We start from the raw sequence: 15,517 nt of genomic DNA on the forward strand, positions 1-15,517 counted from the left end.
GAAGAAAGAAGTCACATTTATCTGAGCATACAGCTCCTAGACAGTGATCAGTCCAATATCATCTTAAAATAACTAAATGAGTCTCACCATCAATAATCGACAGCTTCAAAAACTGACTTTCCATTATTTGAACAGCATCTACAATATTTTTACAGAAACAAAGAGGAAACACTTGATAAACTGTACAGCCTTTATGCTGGTTCTGTTTGTTTTAGAGGCTATTATACTGGTGAGGAAAGACAAACATTAACAAGTATTGTAAGATTAAACAAAAAAAGAAATCACTGCTGCCAAACTAGAGACATTAAGCGTGGATGAAGATTAAGAAACAACTGTAACCAAAAGTAGCATTTGCCAAATCTTGACAACAATGGATGCAAGCACTGAGCAGCAAAGGCAGCTAATGCTCACTTCTCTGTGCTGCATGTAGGCGAATGTGCATGGGGGTGGCTGGAAGATGTTTGCTCGGAAGTTTATTCATACTACGTACAACAAGAATGATGTTTACTTTTTTTTTGGTCTCTGTTTCGAAACACCTCCCGACAAGAGCCTCTGTGTCCTATCCATAACAACACCCCTCCCCTCGTTAGGTGTATCTTTGAAGACGCATAATTCCAGCTTGACGGGGCGTTCAGACTGAAAACAGCTCTGGGTTAAAAAAAAAATGGTGATGATGGGGGCGTATCATTTAAAGTGAGATCCAGGAGGGCCAGTTTGAATTATACATCCATTAATTTGAAGGCTTATCACACACAAAATTATAGGATTTTACAACTCTGGAAAGTTATCATGGTGGAATTTTTATCCTTCATCGCAACAATCACCAGGTAAACAGTAGGATTTTGCCATTCACATACAAAGTAATCTGCCAAGAATATTTGGTATATCTGATTACCATCTTTTTACCAACTTTTTTGCCAGACAGTCTTGCATTTTTTTGCTGAAGCGTTCTATCATGGCACCCCAACTGCATCAACATAATGGCCTAATTGAAATGAAATTGGGGGGGGGGTTGCATTTTTATGCACTGCTGTTGCCTTTGAACAAGGGCAGTTTCAAAGCTGCTTGAAGCTGTCTGTGTAGCACAAAGAACCAGAGGTAGAAATTAATACATTTTCAACAAGGCAACACAACCCAAGTGTGTGAGAACAAATACTGTCCAAAGTCTACATCAAACTTTGCTTTTTCTGTGTCCTTTTTCTACAGAGGGCTGCCAAAATCCAATTCTGCGGCTGATGTGCTGCCTCTTGAACCATAAGTCCTTGCTTGTTCAGCTCTTAATGGTTCCTTTGGATTCACAGTGTGATTTTCTGACTTTCAATGTGTAAGAATGATTTCATAAGCTCCTTCCAGACTTTTTGTTAGTTTGTTACAGTTGCACTCATTTGCAGCAGCTGTCTGTTGTATTTTAAATGCTATATTGCAGTACCATACAATGATGTCATTTGTCATTTTAAACGGTACCATGTCAGTGTTTTTTACAATATCTCAAAAGATCTCTTGATCTTTCTTCCTTTACCTCTCTCTCTTTTGGCTAAATATTACTTTATTGTCATTATTATTATCAATTTAAGCTAAGTCATGTACTCTCACTCTCTTTACATATGATAAAACAGACATAACCTCATATCTGTGTCAACCAGGGGTGCATTTACAACAGAATAATATAATATTCAGCCATTTTGTATCAAAGATTCAAACTTTGTTTTTAAAAAAGCTCAATAAATTGTTTTTAGAAACACATACTAAAGCAGCGCATGATCAGTAACTGGGCTTATTTTCCAGTTTAGCATCATTCAATAAAAGTCTGTGAAGTCTCTGCTTCAGGAAGTGTGAAAGGATCAAAAGCCAGAGGTATTACTGTTAAGAGATCCCAATTATATATCCCATAATACAATGCAGCCAGTAGCGCACATGTTAATGAATCAGTGGTTGTGATTGGTCGGGTCTCCTTGTTAGGTTTGGTCCAGCCAATCGGGTCGCTTGTGGGGCTTGCAGGTGTGTACGTCCACCACGTCCTCGCAGTCTTTGCACTCCACAGCGCAGCACCACTTGAACTTGCACTCACACTTGGTGACACGTTTGACGCGCATGGTGTCGTAGCCCCGCCCACAGCACATGACCTCACAGCCATCGGTGCCTCTGGAGGACTTGTTGCACACCCTGCCTGCTGTGCCCAAGGAGCCTGTAAAGAGAAGAAATGAGAAGAAATGAAATAGTTACAGAGAAAATCATGATTTTTCTTCTAGCATAATGAATAATGAAGCATAATGACATGATATCTTACAAATCACTTTTACATTAAATAGGGTGATATGTTTTTTCACAAAAACATATCACCCTATTCATTTTCTTTTTTGTGAACAGAGAAAAATGTCTTTACTGATAGAATTCAAATTCAAAGATGGAATTTTGAAGCATAGCCTAATTGTAGGTGTGGTGTAAAAGTGTAAAAATTGGGTTATATATAACCAATGCAATGAGCCTAAAGAATCTAAAGGGTAGACTAGACGGTGACACATATAGATTTCTCCATCAAATTTGAATGGAAGTACAGTGTTGCTTGATGCGTGTTTCTGTCCCTGCTCAAAGCTCAAAGTCCTGCTGACATATAAAGATGATGTCTCATTTTCAATACTCCTACTGCTATTTTGACACCCAGCAGACACGGAGCGCCATTAGCATTCATTTGGAGTCTTGTTTCTGGCAACTTGACAAATTTAAGTCCAATAGTCACTCTATGTTTAGCTTTGTATTGCTCTCTACCAACTCCTGAGGTGCTTATGCAACTGTGTTTACCAGCTAGTTGCTAACTTGGTCTATCGTTAATGTGCTCGGCAGGTAGTGTAAAGTGATTTTTTTCACTGGAAAGAAGCATGATGAAAGCAGAGATGGGTGGTAATTCCTTGCACCAACCCTTTTTACATAAAGCGTACAGTACATTATCATCATTTGATCAATTGTTAACTTAAAAATATTGATTGCTGCAGCTAAAGTAATCTCACTTCTACTTTTGAAGTTGGAAGGACATGTATGTACCCTTTCTGTTGACCATTCAGTACAATAACTGTATTCTTCAATGGTTGGCTACCTATTTGACATCATCACATATCAGCTCAACTTAATTACATCTTGGAAAACCACCAGTGATGACATAGATGTCCAGAACAGCTAATGTTGGCACCTCTGAACACCAGTGGAGATGTTGATGCTGAAAACTGAAACTCTTTTTCCAAAGTGAAATATCACTTTTCCCACATTGTTCATCGGAGTATAGGCTTCCAGACAGGTCGACAGAATAGTCTCAGACCCAAACACAAAGGTGTTCATGTACTCAGGTGTAAAATCTAAGCCTAAGATCAGATGCCACGTCTAATAACAGAGCATCCCTGAAGTAAAGAGAAAAGGATAAGAGGAGATATTCCCCTCAGGCTCCAGGGAGTGGAGCTTAATACTGACCAAAGGAAGGATTTGAAAAATAAGCCTGCATGTATCCTTAGGCTGTGAATTCCTATACAATAGAGATTAGCGGTGAGGAGGGTCATAAGCTCCTTTTTAAGATCACCTTTTAACAAGGAAAGACAGCCTGTCCTTCTGAGTGAACACACCTTCATTATACCTCAGATCAACCTGCAACCAAGGTAACTGTAGGAAGGGGTGGAAAAATCTCTTAAGGTAGTACCATGATGTCCCCCCCACACATACACTATGCTATCTCTTTAACTAACCTATTAACAGTGAGTTAGTGAACTCCTTCATGCTCCATTGAAGGGGCTGGGTTGGAGGAGAGAGACAGAGCTTAACAAGGCAAAGCAAACACTAGGAATTAAAGGAGATGTTAAAGGTCAAATCATTGAACTTTAAGCTGTGAAGGAATGCAAACCCTCAATGGACGAGTGTCTGATTCTCATAGATTTCTTAGAACTGACATGGGATCAACCACCTGTTTGTGTTGTCTCAAAAGAATCTGCTCAATTTTACTATGAATTAAAATTAAAATGATTAAAATAAATTAAAAATAAATTAAAATAATTAAAATCCTATAAAAAAGCTCAAGAGTGCTTCACTGAATCTCAGAATGTAGATTGAAGATGCTTTGCTGATATCTCAAAATATTCCACATACTGTACAATAAGTAGAAAACAATTTTCAATGATTTTTTTTTCACAGCAAGGTAATCAAGTAACCATGGCATCATGCAGTTAAGAGACATAGTTGTTGAGTTTATCCAATGTAATTTTTTAATGCTGATTACCTATAATTTATTGGGTTGGTGGCAGAAGTATAGTGGAAAAAGTAGAACCTGGGTGATAAATATTGGATGATACTGGATTACTGCAGATAAATATTGCCATATATGTTGGCTAATAGGCAACAAAACATTGCTGAACCAAAATGGAAATTTAGAGACAGTAAAGATATAACATACAGTAGTTTATCCACCAGAGAGCACTGACAAATTTATTTTTCAACTGTAAACTGTGCAATGCTCAGTACAAGAAAATGAATGGTAGTAACACACAAAGTTCTTGCACTGCAGAAAATCTTGTGGACAAGTGCGTCCGATCGTAAACTGGGACTGTGAAAGGACCAAAAATTCTGCACACCATCAATCACTTATTCTCACTTTATTAACAACGTTTTGGTGATGTTCAGTAACATAAGAAAATTTTCAATATTCAGTGGTTCCCTATCTAAAAATAAATGTTATGTGTTAATGCAATGAAATCAATACTGGCTTATATGTATTTATCGGATTTTTTAACTCCAAAATATCTCAAAGGTTTTGGCGTAGCTACATACCAGAAGGAAAATGTTTTTGTTTGGGCGATTTGGACGAACTAACCCTTACACAAGATAATGATTCAAATGTGAAAAACAACACTGAGCTAAGAATATCTTACATATCATGTAAAATTACAGCCACACACTGTTTGTCTTCTATACTTTATGCCCCTCTTTTTATTCATGTGCACCTGAAGTATCTATACAAATGCTTCTATTTTCACCCTTTTTTACAGACATAATCATACTTATCAGTGGCGACAACTTCATTCCTCATTCACTCACCTGCTGCACGGTCCATGAGACAGTAATCTGGCGAGTTCTCGACATACACCAACTCATTCTTGGTGCTTCCCTTGAAGTCCCTGTCGGCCACCATAAAACCTGTCCCGTCCTGGTTCATGGTCACCTCGATGGCCGTCTTGTACTTCTTGCGAAGGTAGTCTCCCGTTCGCCTGAAGTCAGACATAGCCAGCCAACAGGTCCTCAGAGAACAGGAGCCACTGACCCCGTGACACTTGCACTCCAGCTTCATAAAGCGCTTCACTGCCTAGAGCAGAGGTCAAAGGTGACAGGGTGTTAAGGCTGTGATGTTGCCCGTGGCATGATGTAGGTGTGATCAGCCCTACTAGCACAGTTAGCTAAGTATTCTTCACTGACCAGATTTTACTGCAAGTAATGTTACTTTGGAGACTTTTTTTGATGCAACCCAGCTACCTAAAATTGGATATAAAATCTACTGATAGCAAAGCAAATTCATAAAAAAGGAATGTTGTCAGGAGGTCTAATCTCATTTTGTAGGTGGTTGTCTTTATAAGAACCTAGACTTAATTTTACTCTTCAAAAAGCCGATTCAAGTCAGTACCTCAGGAACAGCACAGCACAGAGATTAGTGGTAGGCAATATGGATAACATTTTTTCACCATGATGAATTTTGTGCACATGCAATTGAAATATATGTAACAAACAGTTTTTTAATTGATTAGATGATTGCTATTTGCTATTTTGATTTATTGACTCAAGCAAAGATGACAAACATTGTTCTAGATTCTCAAATGTTAGAATTTACTGCTTTTCTCTGTCTTATGTGATAGCAAATTGATATCTTTGGGGTTTAGGCTCTTGGTCAGACCAAACAACCAATTTGAAGACATCACTACGGGGCTTTAGAAAATTGTTATTGGCATTTTTCACTACTTTCTGAAATTTTATAGACTAAACAATGAGTCAATTGATTGAGAAAATAATATAACATTTCCATATCACTCAACCCTAATTGAGATATTTTAAATATGTTTTCTGTTCAATTTAAATGGTAAACAATTGATAGTGTCTACTCAATAAAAGTTATTTTCAGTGTTTTTTTTTCTTTGAATACAACTACACAGCACAGCATTTCTACTAGTCATGTACATGCATTGTAAAAAAAAAAGATCAGTTTTTGCCTTGTAGTCTCTCATAGTAGGAAGTAGGTTTACTACTTCATTACTTTACAGTCTAGAAAATTATCTCCAAACTGTAGCATAGAGTGCTGCTACAGCTCAAGTGTTAACAGTAAAGCTGCTGCTCACCGTCCGACCGCACTGGTTGTTGTGCAGGTTCATCACCGCACGAGCATCCTTCACCATCTTCTCCTGAGCATCTATGAACTTTCTAGCAAACTTTATGCCGTAGTCAATGTTGTCACTGCATCCACCCCAGTCAAAACTGCCCTCGCTGTCTCTGTGTTGCCCACGCTTGTGGCCGTCGCAGTTGCAGATCTTAAGCTCCCCCTGACTGCAGGCCCTGGTGATGGCATAGACCACTCCAGCTGAGGAGATGGCATACACAAATGCTGCTTCTCTGCTGCCTGGGCAGATAGGAAAGAGAGGTGTTAGAATTACATCATCAGAAAATAATGTATTACTTTAGGCATGGAAGATTATTTACTTTTGATATATGACGGTGTTGTGATTGTTGGCTAACACCACACCACAAATGGTTTTGTTGCTTTCTTTGGTGAGATTCAAGCTGTTCTTTTAGTGCCTACATTCACAGTGTTACCATTCAGTAAAGCAGACTTTCTCAAGTATATTCCAGACAGCAGGAGCACAGAAATCAGTCCATTTATGGTGGATGGTCCAGACAGAGTTAGCAGCATGTCAGCTATAACATCACAGTCCAGACTCTTCTTTCACCTTTTAATTTGCACAGATGGCAGCTTTCTCAGTCACTGGGCTGTGTTTTCATTTCAGAGTAGAGGAGATTTTGGGGGTTATTTGGTCTGGCTTTCCCACCCACCTCCCGTCCTCATTCCTGCTCACGCAATGAAGCAGAACACAGGCGATATGTCAGGGAGTAAAGCTTTGTCTGGCTGCCAGAAACATCTACCCAAATATTTACATCTCCTATTACTGTTTATACATCACCAGTGTGGATCTCTCGATCTGCTACTTGTTTTCGGGGAACATCTACTTTCCCAATCTTCCTTCATTCCAGAGAAGGTTAAAAAAAAAACACAACACTTTCTCTTTCTGTTTGTATGCCAGGGCAAAGTTGAATTAATACAACACCTATTAATTCTGTGCTCATCTGCTAACAGAAGACACATTTACGAGGATGATTAACTCAAGTGTCACTGGCATAAACAACCGCTGTCACGCACACGCAAAGAACCACACAGATAGAGATCCCAGTCACACATGTGCAGACTCACCCTGCATCACCCTGCCAAACACAGTGTGGTCCCGCTCCAGCGTGCTGCAGTTCCAGCGGTGGTGTCTAAACTGGTGCTGACACTCTCTGAACCACTCTTTGGCTCCCTCCCTGATGGACTGCATCAAGTCTGGGTGCCGCTGGCAGAGCTGCCGCTGCTTGTTCACCAGGCCGGGAATGTTGTCGCAGATCACCCGGGCACCCAGCGCTCCAATGTACCTGCAGATCCAACAAACAGTGTTTATAATACATAATACATATAAAGGTCATTTTACTCTACTACTACTGCTTACTATGACTACTGCCTAGTCTGTGTAAAAGTTATATATTGGCTCTGGAGAAACTTTGTCAAGTCTGAGAAAATAACCCCTTGAAGATGTCACAATGATGTCATCAGGGTTATTAATCTTATGCTAAAATGTTGGGAGAATGGAAAGAATGGTAAAACTGCAAGTAATTTCAATTTGAGAGTATTCAAGCATTATTCCAAGCTGGTTACCCCCTTCTACTAACTTTGTAGTCTCACCAATAAACAGCCTAAATTAACTACTTTTCTGTGTCATATGTTAACAACAAGTAAAACCAGATACAACCAAACTGTGTATACATCATTTTAAATTAGCTGAATCAATTGTATTAGTGTTAATATTCAATTTTATTTTTGTTTTATCTGTCAGCGATGGTGGTTTTCTAGTCATTTTGCCACAGGTTTCTTGACTCTATCATACCTGCCAGATATTTCTGAAACGTCTGACTCGAAACTACATGTTGGGGGTTAACGTGATGTTTTTCCCCACTTTGCTGCTCGTAAATTCAAGCTGAATGATATGATGTGAACGCAGTATTTGGGGAATACAAATTTATAACAAAAAGTCTGTGTCAGAAACTGGGGGTGTGGAGATAAACATGGATCTTTAGCAGACTGGGAGGGTCTAACATAAGACATTATGTATTTGGTGCATTCTGTGGACTAAAAATATCTCAGCCTCTACTGCTTTGATTTTGACCATTATTTTTTTTAAATCTCTCTCTCAAAAATCCCCAAACTTAATGGAAGTGCCAGACTGTACTAAATCACTGGAGTACCCCTTTAAAGGAAATGTTTGGGGACATTTGACATTTTGGGAAATATGCTCATTCAAATGGTCGCTAATTAAAGCCTATCTCGTTTATGTTATGCTTACAAAAAATGTGTAAAAATGACAAATTGCATAGTACAAGAGGTTATGTGCCGAACTTTTTCTTGGCTCTGAGTAGTTACCAGGCTACCAGCAGAGACTCCAGTGGTCCTGACCAAGAAATAGTAACCTCCACCCCATAAAATGGCAAGTTGTTTTTACACTTCTGTTTTTGTATGGATTTAACAAATGAAATGTATCATGTTAATTTGTCAGCCATAGAGGTGCTGGTAGGTGGATTTTGTTATCTTTGGACAGAAGCTGGCTAGCTGTTTTCCCCTGTTTCAAATTTTTGTGCTAAGCTAAGTTAGCCAGCTGCTGACAGTAGCTTCATATTTAGCATGCAGACATGAAAATGGTATCAATTTTCTTATCTAACTTGTAGGAAGAAAACAAATAAGCATATTTCCCAAAATGTCAAACTTTTCCTTGAAGTCTCGATTATTGAGTGGATTCCTATTGGTGTGCTTATTTGTCTTCACATCTCACACCACTCGTCTACTTGAGAATCAGATATTCAGGATGTAGAAGAGATTATTAAATTCCTCACGTTCAGTGAAAAGCACCTCTTTCCCTGTGACAGGCCTTTGCTTCCTGCTCTATTCAGGCATAATCCCTTACTTTGTAGCAACTCTTAAAAGAGCGGATCACATGCTGGTGGTATTGTGACACTGGGGGGCCTCTTATCAACAGGACATGAGGACAGTCATCTACAGTACAAGTGACTGCTCAAACTCTGGCGCTCAGGCCTTTCCCTCCCAGCCTCACAGATCAACCATATGATGGCGTACACCCCCTCCTTCCTCCCTCTTTAAGCCTGCATGCTCCACTCTCCATCCGGATATCATTATAGTCCCTAATCGCAGGCACATTTGTGTCGCCTGGCCACCGAGACAGAAACAGACGTAGCAGGCAGTTTCCACTCCCGTTATGGCTGTCCCAGTCCGTTCTAACCGCGACTATCTGCCTGAGCAGTAAAGCAGAGCAGAAGCACTACTTGTGTTTATTGTGTGTTGTACATATCGGCTGTGCCAAAAGACCCCTGACTGTCTCCAAGAGGACACACACATAGAGAGAGTGAAGGGGGTCCTGTGCAGCAAGACACATGGTGCTCATCTAAATGATTGCAATACTTAAAAATAGGCCTTAACAATACAAACCAGGATTAAATAAGTATTAATCATCTGGACACACAGCTTCCAAGCCTCTCCCTCTCTGCATGTCTCTCTCTTTCTCTGGAATTTCTCAGCTTTATTTCTCAGTTTATTCATAATGTATTTGCGTAAGACAGCAAAGGGATTACAGAACAGCAAATAGGATAATATATGCTTTTGGCTCTCCTGGGAAATTACTATTCATAATATTATTTACAAAGGCTGCATTTTTAATCTAAATCCATCTGTAAAACAGATGCGGATTGTTATATGGTGCAAAGCTATCATTCAAAGATAAAGGGAGAAACTATTTATTCGCTAAATACACATCCTATATATTTTCTGTAAGTCTGACCTGACACATGAGAACAACTATTTCAGGTTGGTGGGATAAGGGGGGGTGTTAACCCTCTTGCCTATTTTTTTTTTTTTCACCCTCCTCTGGGCGTTTAAAACCTCAAGAGAAATCATCAAGGGGCATTTATTCATGCACCAGCGCCTGCACCTGCCACTTACTCTGGGCAAGATGGATGGATAGGGGAGATTCCCCCTAACACCATTAATCTTCATAAACACATGACACACATTGCTGTGCTGAACATCTCACTTTGCATTGACGTTTTAAAAAAAACAAAACAAAAAAAACATCAACACACACTCAGAAAATTCCCATGCAGAGGCAAACTAAGATGAAAGTCTTCAATTTTCACCATTTTTTTTGACAAGATATTTCATTAGTTGATTTTTTTTTTTTTTTGGTAGGTTGGCAAAAAAGCGACAGAGTGACCTCATTATAATAAAAGTTTTGGATTACATTTTGTCAAATAAACATTTGGAAGTTATGTATGGAGCTCTTTTGCCTTTTTTTCAAGACCTTTTCCCATCTTCGTGCATGAGAGAGAATCCCAACTAGATTTATAGTGGTAATACACAAAAATTAAAGATACCCAGGTTGAAACAGACATATTAAAAGGTGTGTATACTGAGTTGCAAACATTTTGTTGTTGTCATGTGCATCAGAACGTCTGCAGAACCTGCATCTTTAACTTCACATATTAGTTTTACAGATGTTTATCTAATCGACTGATTAAAAGTGATTGTACTTAAACGGATCTGAACGTCACGAAATGCACTTTTAAAGGTTTCACTCACCACCACGATGAATCCACTCTTGGTGTGAAAATAAGCAGGAGTAAAATAAAAATGAAGTATATTCTAGAGATGGGTTTGGAGTGGATTTTTGTCCCATTTCTGATCCCCATAGCCCTGCTGCAGTCTGATAAGCCCCGAGATTTCATCAGAAAAAACGTGTTTCTTCCTTTCATGTATTGGCTAAGGCTGCACAATCAGGTGTGAAAGTCCTTGACGATTGTCCGCCGTCCATCATTGGGGAACAAAAAGAACTTCACACGGATGAGAAGTGCTCTTAAACTTCATCAGTCGGCTGCTCCTAGTTTAATAATGCCATGCAGATTTTCTGTGAGTGCATCCATAATCTTCATAGGAGTTTGAGTTTGTATTTAATGAGAGAGCTGAGCTGCTCCTCTGTCTCAGATGTCTCAAAAAGTCTTGCATTAGCAATAAATTCACTCTTTCTTCAGCTGTTGCGCACCGAATTTAAGGTGAATGAATCTGCGGGAAGTTGTAATGTACAAAATCCGATGCTGTGAGAGGACGTCGCTTATATCAGACACGAGTCGAGTGGAAGACGTGTATCCGAGGATGGGATAGACACTGTGCGCACCTTTCCTCCTGCAGCCGGGAATGAAGATGCGCACCGAAACGCGCAGCGCTCCTGTGCGTCAGCTGTCTGTGACCCCCTCCCTACCCCCACCCCCTTTGTCTGAAAATTACAAGTAGCGGTATGTAAACATACGGACAGCAGGACAGGAGGTGTTTAGGCTATATTTAGTGTGATGGAAAGTAATCCCTGCCTGTGGTGTCTCATTTAAAACTCAACACATCCAACTTTTTTACCACTTTAGAACAACCATTACACAGCGCGGTCCAATAATCACTATGGCCTATAGGCCTAATGTTTATAGTGATATTCCCACTGGGAGGGAGAGGGTGTATGCACTCGAGTGATCATATCATACTTTATATCCAACAGCATAACAGTTTCCCCAGGGGCCTGCTGGCTGCTCTTAGAGTTTGATATAAGAGGCAGTTTTCTCTAAAGTTTAAAACATTATTGAAGATATTTTCTTTTAAATTAAAATATTTTCTTGTTAATTTCCACTCTACATTTTTCCAGAAACTTTAAAACCTCTGGGTTCAAAACCGTAAATGATGCTGTTATGCTTAGGGTTGCAACAAACTATTATTTTCATTATTATTAATCTATTGATTATTTTCTTTATTAATCATTTAATGGTTTTGTCCATAAAATGTCAGAAAATAGCCACAAAAATAACTTCAGTCATAATTTCTTCGAGCTCATGGTGATTTCTTCAGATGTCTTGTTTTATCTGAACAGTCCAAAATCAATAGAAATTCAGTTTACTCTCATGTATGACACACAAAAGCTTCAAATCCTCCCTTCTGAGAAGCTGCAACCAGCAAAGTTTTGCTTTAAAAATGACTAAAACCATTATTTGATTATCAAAACAGTTGCTGATTAATTTTCTGTCTATTAACTAATCGATTAATGGACCAATCATTGCACTTCTAGTTATGGTCAGAAGATCACAGTATGCAACTGAACTAAAAAGCCCCCTGTGTTAACTGTGTTAAATGATTCATTTATTCACAAAGATGTATTAACAGTGAATGAACAGAAAAACACTTTGCATGATGTAACTAATTAATAGACCAAACATTGGATGTTTACAATTTTGAATAAAAGGTAGGCAGGTAGGTCATGCCTGTTGTCCATTTGTGTCATCAGTATAGAGGAGAAAGTTTTGCTTGGGAAGCTTCAGCTATGAGGGGTCAAGCTTTCATGCTTTGACACATCATTAAACAGGAACTTGGTGTCTCCATAGAGATAGGTAATCCTTCCCAGGGGGCATTTTAGACATTGTTTCATACGCCTGCAGGTCCAGTGTGATTTGTCTCAATTCAACGCCTTAAACACATCAAAACACCATTGCTGTTGCATTTCTAAGATTTTAACCGGTGTGAGACCAGGCTCAAGAAACCCACTCAGAGGCAGTTTCATGGTTGTAAAGATGCTGTATTTTCAGTCCAAAAACTACTTGTTTCATGCAGAGTTTGTTCAAGAGTTTCATTAGGTAGGTGCCATATTTTTGTCTCATCTAAGCAGTCAAGTATAGTCAATTTTATTTATATATTCCCAAATCATAAAATAAGCTTTAATTGAAGAGGTGAGGCTAAGTTCAAGCTCAAACTGGACTGGTGTTAAGATACAGTATAAACAAATATTTGACAAGGAAGACAAAAATAATTCAAATTTCCATCAGTAGCCATTGATAGAGGGTGGAGGAAATACTATGGTGTTGCAAATAAATTGTGTCCCAAACAAGATTTTTATATCTCCTGTCCCTGTTTTGTAGAGACAGCTCAGGTGAGCTGCATGGAAGAAGTCTCTTACATTTGCGTCATGGTTGACTCTTGACATTGCTTACTGTGCATAGCTTTCATAATTTCCCTGGTCTCTCCAAATTTAGTATGGGGCCCAATTTAGTCTTTTTTCCGTTAGAAAATGATTAATAAGTTTTTAAAAGTTTCCTTTGTGCCACATGGGAAAACAGGAGAGTAAATATCTTCCTCCCAACTCCAAGCACTTGAACCTCTCCTACAATGCCACTGGAGTGCATGTTTGTAGTTCAGCTCATATCAACAGTCTCGATCCAGAAACAGGTTTGTCTCATCCAGCCAATGTGGAAACATATGACCCACCTCAAGGACATTTCTGGCTTTTATCCCTGTGACTTCTGTTAGTGTGCAGTGTGTGTTTGTGTGTGTGTGTGTGTGTGTGTGTGTGTGTGTGTGTGTGTGTGTGTGTGTGTGTATGTGTGTCCAGCAGGTAGATAAAGACACTGGCTAGACACTATGTGCAATACAGTATGTGTATATAAGAGTGTGAGGTCATTTTAATCAGTGCAAATCCAGGGGTGTTAGTTAGGGACCTAAGTAAAGGTCAATAACAATGCAGCTGCCTAAAAATACCACAGCACAGACTACGAATGGAGTAGTAGTGTGTGTGTATGTGTGTGTGTGTGTGTGTGTGTGTGTGTCTGTGTGTCTGTGTGTCTGTGTGTCTGTGTGTCTGTGTGCGTAAATGTGAATGTAAACTGTTTGTCATCTTGGAATTCAGTGGGATCTTCCAAATTACACATTGTCTTATCAGGAAATAGTTCTTTTTTTTATCATTTTTTCCCCCCAAACCACACATAAATTTACATGACACTGTGTACTTTATGATATAGATTAAAGTGTTGAGGCCTTTTTTCACTGGATGTTCTCTCTTCTCATTCTTCTCACACACAGACACTGACACACTTAGGCCAGCTGTTTGTCCTTCAGTTATGTCATATCTGGATTTGGAGCAACACTCAGATCCTCATTACACGTGACCCTGTCTTTCTTTACCCCAGGACAAGCTATGGATTTTACAGTGACAACTCTATAACAAATTGCTTTACAGGGAGCAGGTGATGGTGGCGATAACACTAGCCATCCGGCCCTCCCTCCCTCTCCTTCTGTCTCGCTTTGAGCCAGCTCCAGCTGTGGTCTTTTAAGAGGCTCAGTGTAGGGGCCCGGGCTCCTATTCTAGGCCCATCTCATGGCCTGGGCTAATTTTGGAAGGAGAAAAGAGGGTGACAGGGAGAAAAGAGGACAGAGAGAGAAATGAAGCAAGAAAATGAGGAAAAAGTGGTACGGTACAGGCCACAGAGATTAGTTCTCAGATGAAGATGATTACGACGTTGTTGTTGGACTGGAGTGGTGACAGAGACGATCACCTCCTTACTGACAGACAAGGAGCTGGACGGTTAGACATTTTGCTTTTTTGCCAGAGGTCTGAAATGAAAGGGCTGCAAATTTTGCAGTTTAACTCATGACAAATTACGTGCTCCCACCTTAATCTCAGTGTTGTCATCTCATTCACACAACATGACACTGCAGCCATGAGAGCTAGGGACTTTTTGTATGTCTTGCATTGTGCACCATGCAGTCATAAAGTAAAGCGCTTACCAGATCCACCCAGGAGGGATGTGGCCACAGCAATCCTTTTCAAGTTCGAGTTCAAGTTCATTTATTTATACGTTGCTTTACCACAAGCACGTCTCACACGACCTTAAAGGGAAAAGATCCAACAAATCTACATCAGCCTTAGAACAAAATGCAACAATATGTATTTTTTCCCGTCCAATCTAGGGGGAAAAAAAAACAGCATTCGCCAAATTTATGAGGTTGGGCACCTCAAAAATGTAATCTTCTGCTTAGAGATTTCTTCTTATGAAACAGTTAATTATTACCCCTCTTGTAGTGTGGAATCCTAACAGGAGAGCCAAGACCCATTTTAGGTTATGATCCATAGCTGGAATAAATTTTAAGTTTTTTAAAAAAAAGGCATAGTTTTTTATCCAAGTCATGCAGCCTTAAGCCTGAAGTCAGACTGTGAATATTAATGCATGTTAAGACATTTCAATTCAGTGCAGATATGCAAGACATCCAAGTTTTGAAACAGAAGCTTAACTATTCACCAGAGAAATTATTATTCCAGAAAAATTGTACTAC

The 15,517-nt window shown here is 39.4% G+C and overlaps 1 protein-coding gene across 1 annotated transcript; it reads right to left on the bottom strand.

The window, feature by feature from the left end:
• Positions 1-11,556, bottom strand: wnt2ba (wingless-type MMTV integration site family, member 2Ba). Its single transcript, XM_044350294.1, has 5 exons — positions 10,964-11,556; positions 7,481-7,698; positions 6,357-6,634; positions 5,071-5,335; positions 1-2,185 (listed from the first exon to the last, which is right to left on the bottom strand). The coding sequence occupies exons 1-5, from the start codon at positions 11,134-11,136 to the stop codon at positions 1,956-1,958; spliced, it is 1,164 nt and encodes a 387-aa protein (XP_044206229.1). The 5' UTR covers positions 11,137-11,556; the 3' UTR covers positions 1-1,955.
• Between the last annotated feature and the right edge of the window lie 3,961 nt (positions 11,557-15,517).

Source organism: Thunnus albacares, chromosome 4 (assembly GCF_914725855.1).
Source record: "Thunnus albacares chromosome 4, fThuAlb1.1, whole genome shotgun sequence".
Classification (NCBI taxonomy): Eukaryota; Metazoa; Chordata; class Actinopteri; order Scombriformes; family Scombridae; genus Thunnus; species Thunnus albacares.